The sequence below is a fragment of the Aptenodytes patagonicus genome, chromosome 2 (genome assembly GCF_965638725.1).
Source record: "Aptenodytes patagonicus chromosome 2, bAptPat1.pri.cur, whole genome shotgun sequence".
In the NCBI taxonomy this organism is placed as follows: Eukaryota; Metazoa; Chordata; class Aves; order Sphenisciformes; family Spheniscidae; genus Aptenodytes; species Aptenodytes patagonicus.
The window spans coordinates 161,206,674-161,218,329 of record NC_134950.1 but is presented as its reverse complement, the minus strand read 5'-3'; the positions used below and the strand labels follow the sequence as shown (position 1 = coordinate 161,218,329).

Genomic DNA, 11,656 nt, shown 5'->3' with positions numbered 1-11,656 from the left:
ATTAATTTATAAAAATAGCTAAATATAAAACAATATAACCTATGTATTAATCAGGTGTAAGTTTAATAGCTAGGGCATTTCCCCTTCAGTACACTTGTCACCTAATCTCATGAATATTCAAGCTGGGAGGAAGCTCGGGAGATAATCTGGTCCAATCCCCAGCTCAAGCAGGGCTAACTTCAAAATTATGACACGATGGTCAGGGCCTTGTCAGTCAAGTTCTGCACAGCTCCAAGGACGGACGTTCCACAGCCTTTCTGAGCAACCTCTTCCTGTTCCATTTCCAGTTTCAATTCACTCTCATGATGAAAATTCTTTTTCTCATGTGCAATAAGAATTTCTCTTGCTGCAAGTTGCTTCTGTTGCCTCATATTCTCTTCATGTGTACCTCTGAGAAAAGTCCTCATCCAGGACTTAATCCTCATCCAGGTGGGTGAAGACAGCGTTAAGATCGCCCCTCTGCACTTGCCTACGCTGGTATGCAGGATTAGTCCATTATGGGTAGAAGAGCGTGTGTCTTTGTTGAACATCGTGAGATTTGTTGATCCTTAAGTCCAGCTTGTCAGGATCCCACTGACTGGGACAACCCTACCCTTGGTGTATCAACCATTGCTCCCAAGTTGGTGCCATCTGCCAGCAGACTGAGGTTGCATTTCATCCCATCGCCCAAGCTTTTAATAAAAATGTTAAGCAGTATTGGCAACAGTATCTGCCCTGAGGAATGCCACTAGTAACCAGCTTTCAGTCTGACTTTGTAGCATCATTATTCTTCAAGTCTGATGGTCCAGCCAGTTTCCCACCCGCCTTCTAAGTCCACCCATCTGGTCCACCTCTCCCCAATTTGGCCATAAGGATACTATATAAGCCTGTGTAAAAGTCTTTGCTAAGGACAGGAAAGATGACATTCTCTGCTCTCTCTTCTTCCACGAAAGGGAGGGAAATCAGGTTGGTTAGGCAGAGTTTGCCCCCGGTGAATTCATGACGGCTATTCTCAATCACCAGTTTGTCCTTCACGTGTCTTGAAATGAAATTCATTTCCATAACCTCCAGGAATATGCTCTATAGTCTTCCCAGAGACTGAGGTTACGTGCTACCTCAATCTCAAAGTATATAAGATACAATTATTGTTTGTTTTATAAAAACAGATACTGATTTTACATTCCCCCCAAAATAAGACATTTTTATACAGAATAACCTCTTTATAGCTGTTTGAAAAATCTTTACTATTACCTGATTTCTATACACACTTTTATACATTTTGCCTGCTTCAAATGTACAGAATAACAGAAAACAAGCTTTAACTCTTAATAAGTTTACAAGATAATCTTTTTTAAAAAACAATACATCTTCCTTCCTTTAATTTTCATGACAAAAGCCTCCGCATGGTCAAGGATTCAAAAATTCATCCAAAATTTTCAGAGATGATTCACAGACGATTCTGAAACGGCATAAAACAATGCGTAACAGGATTAGATATGCTCAATGCTAAATCAATCCTCGACTATTTGATTCTCAGAGTATAGCTACTGCATGATTTCTTTGACCAGTTACTCCATATTAGTTTAAGTATTAAATATGCCTTTACAAATTAATTTTGAAATAGCTGCATTTTTTTCTTTCAACTTTTCCATTTTTCTGCTGATCATCTCTAGATATAGTGTAATCTACAGCAAGCCAGTTTAAATTACTCTGTCAATTCGAGCACGTTTTCTAATATTTCATCAGCTATTTAAAGAACCCAGTCGTTTTCTTCACAGCATTTTTAATCTTTTTTCAAACATAGATAGTCAAATCCTTTACTGATGATAGTTCATACTAAAGCCACTTTTCATTCTTTTACTTTTCTTCCTTTCGCCCTTGTTCTTCCGTCTTCATAATTTTTCTCCTCACCCTGTGGCAATTTTTTTCCAAGCCCGAGCTTTCTATCTTATCCTTATTAGCGGCTGCCTCCTTCGGCTGCAGATACACCCATCTTAGTCCCTTTCTGACTCTCTTGACTCACATTACTCCCTAAACAATCCCAAAGGTCAGCTCTGAAATTTCCATTTGGCAGGCCCTTTTCATTTTCTGCATTCCCTGACACAGTCACTCACCCAGCCTTCGTAGTTGCGTTCTCACACAACTTCTTCTAACGCTGCTCTAAGATATCCTCAAAAGACAAAAATGGGCACTTTGGTCTTCTGTCCAAAACATTATTTCACCATTAACTACTATAAACTTTATCCTTCACGTTTTTGTGAAGGAATCTTTCGTAAAAGATTCTGTCACCTGTATTTCTCAAGCATTTTTTTCTCCATATTTTTATTATTATAGTCCTAGACTGATGCTCCAAATAAGCAAGGTTAGTTAGTCATTAATTACGATGAGTTAGGGCATCCATTAAGAGACACCAAGACCTGAAATACAAGAGGCAACTCTGCATTTTCATGGCAGTATACTGGATGTTAGGGCTCCCTGAATTCAGACCGCCGCGGGTGTGTCACATGCTCCTCTTTATAGTGCTATATCCTTTAAGCCGTGATGGAACTCAACTGTCAAAACAAGCTAGTATTATAATGTACTATAAAATTAGTATAATTAGTGAAGTACTGTGGTTTCAGACACAACGCTACTTTGTATAAATTTTACTTTGTTAGAATTTAAGGCTAATAAAACAATAGATCTGTAACATTGGCCCATGTACCAGCGGCACGTTGGACAATAAGCCGTCATTCAGAATAACTGTACGCCTCCCCAGACAGACAAATTTAAGTCAGTTCTACCAGGTACCTTTCTAGTGAACTTTTAGATAGGCGTCAGGCAAATCACACACAAAGTTATATTGCAAAACAATTCAAGAATCGTTATTTACAGATGCAATGAGAGTGCAGTAAAGAGTTTGGGAAGCTAGCTAAATGATAATACTAAAGAAATATCTTTCAGCAGAGCCATTAGCTAAATTTAAATTCTAATACCCGTATATCAAAATGCTAATTAAAGTAAATAGAAAATATTAAGTCAAAGGTGTTATTCCATAGCACATTTGTTTTTACAGAGCATGGAACATTTTTCTCTAGCCTCCAAATCACTGCATTGACAGCTTTATTCACATTTTTTTTGCTAGGCATAAATATTTGCATTTTATAAACTAAACTAATGTGTGTGCCGTTACTCTTGAGGAAATTCTCTCAATATACAATATGTTGTCCAGAATTTTTAAGTGCACTGAACAGCATTTTTAGAATAATAGACCCACAGGGCCATCTTAAACTGCTAACTCAGCTGAAGAGGGAAGACTAAATTACAATGAAAAGTTTTGCTTCTGAATTAGTTTGTTTAAGGGCAGCACTTTAATTACGACACCAGACAGCATTTTTACTTTTTTCTTTCTTTGCTAATATGTAATAGATTACTTCTAAGTCTACATTTAAGATGCTGGCACAGAATGCCAAGTCTCCTGGGAAATTAAAGAATGTCACTATTTCCTGTTATACCTGGGTATTAAATAAAATAATCCCTCAAGGAGTTATTATGAGATAATGCATTCAGAAGCAAAAAGTAATAATACTATTAAGTATGAGTTAAAAAAGCAGTGATATATTTTAGCACACATAAGTGCAGCACTGTGTGTTATAAGATTGTGCTCAAAGTAATGATCAGAGATCTAGCTTGCAGCATACTGTAACTAAAATCTTGTGGTTTGGTAAGCAGAGTAGGACGATAAAATAGTTTACAAACAACAGGGCGCATTTCAGACCGTATATAATGACACTTCAGTTATACGTCAGCACACTAGTACCAGAGCACTACAAATGGCATGTCAGAAGACACTAGAGGCCCGGCCTGGTCCAACATTATGTCTAGCTGAGGAAGTGCAAACACGCTTTAAATGAGTCAAGCAAAACCTAATCAGTGAAGAACTTCCTCCTAACCTTTTTTCAGCATGAATTCTTTTACCCTTCTGGAGATAAAAAAATCCCCAACATACCTGTACAAATATGAATCCTCCCAAATTCTGCAAAGCTGTGTGATAGCTTCTGAATTTTGTTATCATATTGCAATTCTGATTCTTGTTAAAAGTACTTCCCATCATCATGTTCATATTCCTAATCTTTTAATTTTATCTGCAACTATCTCCTGGTTTTGTATTATACAAAGGTAGCCATTCATATATCATGAAATTAAAACACTGTGTAGCATCTTATGCTCTTCATCTGCCCCAACTTCTAGGTTGATTTGTCCCTGTTCACTGGGCAGAGATTATCATATAGATTCATAAAGCAATTAATCTGTGTTCTTACTGGAATTATAGTCAGTAGTGCACTCAAGTGGCAGCAATTATTCATTTTAACGTGCCTATTTATTTAATCATGTTAAGATTTGCTTTAATTTCTCAGCCTTTTCTACTGTCCTGATTAAAAGGAGCAAACTGAATCATGACACTCTGCTGCTCACTTTTCTTTTCCAGATCATTATTATTATTATTTTTAAAAATATCCTAGTAGAACACTTGGCAACCCAACGTTAAATGATTTCATGGGGAAAAAAAAATGTTTTTTTGTTTACTTTTGTTTGATTTTGTTTCTAAGCTAGGTCCCAATCAAAAGAAATTTGTTCACAGCCGAGCAACTAATTAAAACAATTACCCAGGAAGCAGAGTCACTCTGAGTTTTAGAAGTCCAATTATGTAGTGATTTTTTTTTTAAATAAGATATTTTTTGGTTCTTTATCAATTTTATGTTACATGAGCACACCTTCCTCTGTGGAAACCACCCAAAGTCTTGACAGCAACATTTCTGTTTTCTATTTATTTATGCCAGACAGGAAATGGAAGTGAAGGGTGCGCTGGTTTTGATTTTTTTTCCCTTCTTTTTTTTTTTTTAAAAGAAATCTCATTTTTGATGGTACATAACTGAAGTGGCTCGTATGTATCATAAAACTTTCTGGTCTAGTTCTTAAGATTATATGACTCTTTAGAGAGAGTTACATAATACCTTCTTGGCTCCGATATAATAGCAGATTTAAATGAATGAATGCATCTTTTGTCAGCAACAACACAGCTACTCTATTGTATTGTCCTGAATATCAGGCTTTTTTTTTTTTTTCCTGGAAAAATACAATTTACCTTCTGCACTTCTGAACCAATTCCAAATGGACATTTACTGCACAGCCCTCTAAAAGTTCTGCCACTGCCAGAACACTTAGTGTACCTGTTGCGCTTCTTGATACAACTCAAGTGCAAACTCTAAGGATTTGAAGTATCATAATAGGAAAGGGATATAGCCCATGCGGCCTCCTTGACAAACTATCTTATTTTTCATACAGTAGCATCTCATAACTTTAGTATTGGCTTTAAACCAGTGACACCAATTCAGTCATAGCACAGCCGCCAAAGGTCTATGTCTAGTCATTACAATGCCAGAGAACAACACGCCTCAGGCTAGTGATCCACCAGAAGAGCGTGCTGTGGAAGTGTGCTTAGGTCTGAAGGGCCATGCAAGAAACTGTTGAGTAAAATGAAGTGGTTTTGTTTTGTTTTGTTTTTTAATGTAAAGTCTGTCTACTCTACATCCATTGTTTGACTGAATAGTAAGGATCATCAATTTGAAGAGTTAAAGATTGCAAGGGCCTCTGCATCTTCAGATTGGCCGCTGTGGTGCATTAATAACTTTCTCAGTATTTTTGGATGAATGTTCATAACCATAGTCTGTTTTCTTCATATTCTATGTTTGTGCTTTTTAATATCTACTTTGCATGTTTTCTAATTCCAGAGGCAGTTCATTAACTAGGCAGAAATCAAATGCTAACAAATTTTTAGACTTAAGCAAGTTTGAGACACTTAAGGCTAAAGCATTCATCATGATTGTCTATCTATAGGCAGGTCTGAAATAAATGATTGCAAATACAATGTAGCCAATCACCTTCAAGAAACTTATCCCAAAAAATCCAAAAGTCAACCAGATATGACACCAAAATCCCAAAAAAGAGCAAAATAAAATCACCTATGGAAAGGTCTTAAAGTCATTGTTATATTCAGTTAAATTTTTACCATCTGCATAGGTATGGATTCATATGCCTAATACCAAAATGTGAAAGAAAAATCTTCTAGTAATAAGAAATAGTAAATAGACTACTTGCTTTGTTCTACATCTGCTGCTAATAGAACTGAATTTCAGAACTGAATCCTGCAATATACAGGATCAAGTCATAACACATTCAAATTAAATGCAAGAAACCAAACTAAATATGTAAGGATTGCAATCACAGCAAATGTATGGGCAGGAAATTTAATATGTGCTGGGCTCAATACCTCACAAGTTTTTTTACCCGCTATTTTAAACCTTGCAATCATTCAGAATGCTCTAACTGTATTATGTAAGTACAAAACACAGCCAATTATTGCAGAGAGGGTATAGGAGAGGTTAGTGTTCATTTCCCACAGCACATTTACCTTCCAGTGCTGCTATATTCTTCTGTGGCAGCATCCTTGCATGTTATCAGCTTCCTTTGAATGGCAGGTGCAATATCCTTTAGAAGTGAAGTTTTGTGCTTACCTGTTTGAAATAAGATTATGTTGAAAAGTTGCACAAAAATAATGATTTATCAAAAAAAACCCTGCATATTTTCATCAAATATTTTTTAACATAAAAGATTGTTTAATGAAAGATTAGATATTAAATTAGATTTTCACCATCCTGGATTAATCACTCTGTATTTCAGCAAATCAGAATATAGTGATGGACCCTATGAATTAGCAGACAGTTGTATTTTTAAACTCACTACACAAAGATTGAAAGTCCAAAGCTTAAAAACATAACTTACAAGCGATATAACCTTAAATCCTGTAGAAAAATGGTAAATTATCAAGAACTCAGATTTCAAAATGTAGCACATAAAAAAAAGAAAAAAAAAAATGGACAAAAATGGTTTGACTGACCGTTAATTATAATCACAATGCAGACAGTAGCTGTTAGACTAAAAATCCCTTCAACTTCTTCAGAGATAATGCATTCCATTAATTCATTTAAAAATGACCTAAAGAAAAAATAAATCATGTTTCTTTCAAAATAGAACTGAACACAACAAGTTTGTGATGATGCTACCCTGCCACTATAGCTTCAAAGTTACCATGCAGGACAAAGCAGTGGTTGTTGGGCAATTGAAGACTGCATGCTGCTTCTGGAAGTGAGAATACCTGAGTTAGCAGAATGGTAAATTGCTTGGGAAAAAAATAAAGAAGTTTGTACACAGAATAAGTAACTGTTAAGAGAAATGAAGAGCTCGTGGACTATTTTGGGAAAGTCAATCTGTGAAAAAACTACTGGTTCTACTGGAATCTAACTCACGGAATTTGTATTGAAATTTCTAACTTCAGTTTCTACTGAAGTTTAAAAAAATATGTTGTATGACTCCAACAGTTTGTTAGTAACTCCTCATGCCATTAAAACTATTACTACTTGTAGCCTGATTAGAAACTGGACTTTAATTATCACTTTGGTCTAAAATGCATATCTCATAAAAATTATGGGTTTCCAATTACCAAACAGTGAAGAACGTTTATAACTAAATATAGCCCCGAAACACTTCCAAACTACAGTTTAGATATTGAAAGTATGGGATGGACTAATAGAATCAAAATAACCGTTTATTGTAAAATCTGAGATAAATACTAACTCTATACGTATTTTAAGAGACTCGCTTTTAGCAAGAGATTATAGTATTACCAGCAAACTTTAGGGGTGTTTTGGGACATATATTAAGTTAAGAAAAATGAAACAAGGGTGTGAAGTAAGAGGTCTATCAGTCAAACTAAACTGCAGTATGGAATAAGGCGATACTACAGAATGAAACCACTAATTAGTCATTATAGTGTTAATGGTAAAAATAATAAATTTAACTCAGAAGCAATTCTCAAAAACACAGAAAAATAAAAGAACAAGAGGGATAAAGCAGGAGATGGACAAGATCTATAATCCTCATACTCCTCAGAGCACAAAACTAAATGCTCTGTGAAGAACTAAAGGGGAAACTGAGAGCAGTAGATGTTACAATAACTTTCCCTAAAATATTTCAAAAGACCTTTGGTAATATTATTATCTGTTACCAAAATTGAACATCATAAATACCCAGTTCCAAACTTAATTGTTCTTCGGGCTTTTATTGTGCTAAGATATCGAAATGAAGTATGCAGTTAAGAAAGGAACCAACCTCCACTAGTGATTCAGTAAATAAGCTTTGTAGAAGCTCAAATATTGCTTCAAAGAGCTGAGAAAGATGAAACCTCTATGGGTTCTGAAATAAGTATTAGGAAGTCACTCATGCATTGCATTAGTTTTATTATATCATTGTGGACTAATCTAACCAAGTATGGATTCCATTTCATATTGCTTTTAAATTGCTAACTGACAGTATTCCGATCAGAGTTTTGACTTTATTGTTATCACTGTTTAGGTCAGTAAGCACACTCTTTAGTTCCACGAAGGAACACTGTAATTTTATTAACCTGTAATAAGACTCACTGCAGACTCAATGCAGGTGCCTCTCCCCACCTCCCTCTCAACAAGGATCACATGAGCCTGCAGGCAAAGCTAAAATAGAACAGAACAAGAAGCTATTTACAAACACGTATAGTAAGAGAGATGAGTAATTGGTTCCTACACAGATAGTTCCCTGCTAAAGGAAAGGGTACTCACACAATTGGTCAGATATTGCCAAGTCACTCAGTATTATCACTGGTATGGGCACTGAAATTCAGTGCTAGAGATTGAGTAATTAGTAACTGAAAATATAATAGATGCTGCAGAACCTGGTGCAAGATGATTGCGTGTTCACAGAACAGAAGCTCCCATCAGATTCTGTATTGTCAAAGGCTTTCGAATTGGTGTGGAAAGATGATAATTTCTGAGATATTGAATGATTTACTACTGGACTCTGATTATGGCCTATCAATACAGATGAATAAAAGAAAACAGCCTTAAAAGCAGTCTCAGTCCTCAGGCACCAGTGGAACCAGATGTAAATTATCTCCTGACTTAGATCTTCTTTGCACCAAAAAGATAAATACTAGAAGATAGACACATGTTTATCAAAGTACTCATAGAAACAGTCTGGTCCAAACTAGCAGTTTTCTCTGTCAAGAATGGACAAGATTCTCCTTGACCACTACAAGAAAAAGTTTCAGAGGAATTAATTGAATTTTTGCCCCTCTTTTCAAAAGAGGTGTGTAAAATAATTGTGTTTCACTAAAAGAGAGCACCTTGACAGACAGCTGCTGCCTCACAGAAGAACAAGATTTGGATTAGGAAACCTATTTCTGGACTCCCGGAGTCCTTTGTTTTGCAGGTTCAACTAGAACTAGAGAACAATTGAGAAGAAAAAAAAAATCTCATGACAGCAGAGACAGGGATATTCAATGCCTGTCAGATGAGGAAGTTAAGAATAGGAGTTAGTTGTGATAAGTCATGGAGAATGATAGGACTTCTAAGGAATTCTAAGGAATACACATTAGCCCCTTGATCATTCAAAATAACTCTGGTGTTTATAGTCATGTAAATAAAAATTGAATATGAATAAACTAAGCACAGGAAGATAATGAAATTCACTTGTGACAATTTTAGAAGATATTCAGGGTACCCACTAAATACAGCAAATTAAAAAAAAACAGTTTAAGTCTTAAACAACAAAAAAAAAGATGTAACCCTACATTTGGGGGCTTTTAGGACTCAGATATTTTAAAACTATTTTGAATTTTGTGATTTTAATACAGCTATAGTACATTTGTCACCTCATTGCAGATGTTCAATTAAAGGATTAATGCTACTTCTGGTAAATATTTTATCTCATCTAAATACCTCTATATTGAGGGGACTAATGTTTATAAGTATCTTATGAAAAAAGCAAGCCAAGATGTGGGATTAAAGAACTAATTTAGATGAATTAGTAAATTACTAGTCTTGTAAATAAGAAGTGCCCTTAGAAGTAGTAAAAAAATGGAACCAACCCCCCAGTCAATACCTACAAGCAATGTATCAAGGGAAAGGGATTATAAAGTAGTGCAGGTAAATTTAGTAAGCATCTAGTTCCTCAAAATTTATTTGAGTTTAGAAATTAAAACTTTATTGACAACATATAAGCTGCTCTACATTAGCAACAACCTTGGACATATTAATGTAGAAACATTTACCTGACAACATTAACTGACTTCATAATTATGGCCATTAAACTGCTTGAAAGAGGAGGAAGGTCTGCAATAGTCTTTGGTATAGTTAAGTCCTTTTCACTGGAAGCCTAAAAAAGAAAAATGTCAACAACTACTGTAGATCAAGAAATATACGTATGCAGAAAACATCGAAGCAAATCCGTATTGCAATAATTACGCTAACCAAGACCTATCCTTAAATAATTAGAAGAAACATTCATGTTGCATTCCTTCAATAGCCTTAATCCAATTGTGTTGTGTCCAAATAAACAAAACAAATTTAAATTAGAAAGGCTAAAACTAAAACAAATAAACAGTATTTGTACCAAGGCAAATATTCTCCACAGTTGTTCTGAACAGAGGTTTCATTTAACTACATTATTGGTCACTATTTATAAAGGCACTGCCTATGAAACACAGATGAGTATCCTTTGTGTCTCCAAGTTTAAGTGTGCACACATGATTTCTAAAAATAAGTTAGGGGACAGCGATTTCCTGATTCCCTGTGTCAGCTCTTTTTGGTATCAAGTTCTGAATAGCATGGCAAGTATTTAGTCAGAACTGAATTTTTATTTACCAGTGCAGTAACCTGGGGGCAGGGAAAACCCCAGCTCAGATGACTTGCTGCACTGAACATTCATAATCTAGGAGTATGAATCTGCAGTATCATTCAAGACCATGAACTTTTACTCTGCAGCACCTGTAAAGAGCACGCTCTCATCCTACAGCCCCTCAAGCTGATACATTAATATTTGCAGGTAAATCTCTGGTATTGTTTCAGTTCCTTCTGTAACACAGAATCTTAGAAGCAGCTCTGTTGTACTCGGTACTTTCTGGCAACCATTTATTGCTCTGACATATCTAGCAACCACAGTAAGAGTACAGTTTCTGCTAAAGAACCTCTGCTTTTCCTTGTTAGTTCTCAAAGCTTTCAATCTTTCTAGCCATATTTGCTCCTAACACTACATGCATTAGGAACATGTGTTGGGAACGTTACCCTTCTCCTTCAAGGACAGTAATGGTTCCTTGGACTTTTAGCACATACAATAACCTCTGTCTATATATTCTTTTCAGTATTAGAGCTTCTTTCTTTACTTTCCAAAGAAACTGAAATCAGATATTTGGAAATCCTCTAAACAAAAACCAGCGGAACAAAAAAAAAAGATCTATGAAAATGGATCTGTATTGAATGCATAAGTGATCAGTGCCAAGCGAGACATCAGCCTGCTTTGGAACAGGATTACAGAACCTTATGGGACAGTTCCAAGAATAGGGCACTGGAATCTTTCAGAGATCAGTAGTTCACTTCTTAAGTTCCCTAATGCTGGGTGAGACAAAGTGAGGTAGGTCTGGAACAACCTCCCTTCCCTGAGCTTTTATTGCCGAGCACAACGTTGTATGGTATGGAATATGCCTTTGGTCAGTTTGGGTTAACTGTCTCGGCTGTGTCCCCTCTCAACCTCTTGCCCACTCGAAGCC

The 11,656-nt window shown here is 35.8% G+C and overlaps 1 protein-coding gene across 1 annotated transcript in view; it reads right to left on the bottom strand.

Moving 5' to 3' along the window:
• Positions 1–1,208: 1,208 nt before the first annotated feature.
• NCAPG2 (non-SMC condensin II complex subunit G2) overlaps positions 1,209–11,656 on the bottom strand; it is a 53,763-nt gene continuing 43,315 nt past the window's right edge. The window contains exons 27-30 of the mRNA XM_076332364.1: positions 10,163–10,266; positions 6,917–7,014; positions 6,431–6,533; positions 1,209–1,438 (exon numbers count right to left, since the gene is read on the bottom strand). Of these exons, the coding sequence (XP_076188479.1) occupies positions 1,387–1,438; positions 6,431–6,533; positions 6,917–7,014; positions 10,163–10,266 (357 nt within the window). The 3' untranslated portion in view covers positions 1,209–1,386. The remainder of the gene's footprint in view (positions 1,439–6,430; positions 6,534–6,916; positions 7,015–10,162; positions 10,267–11,656) is intronic.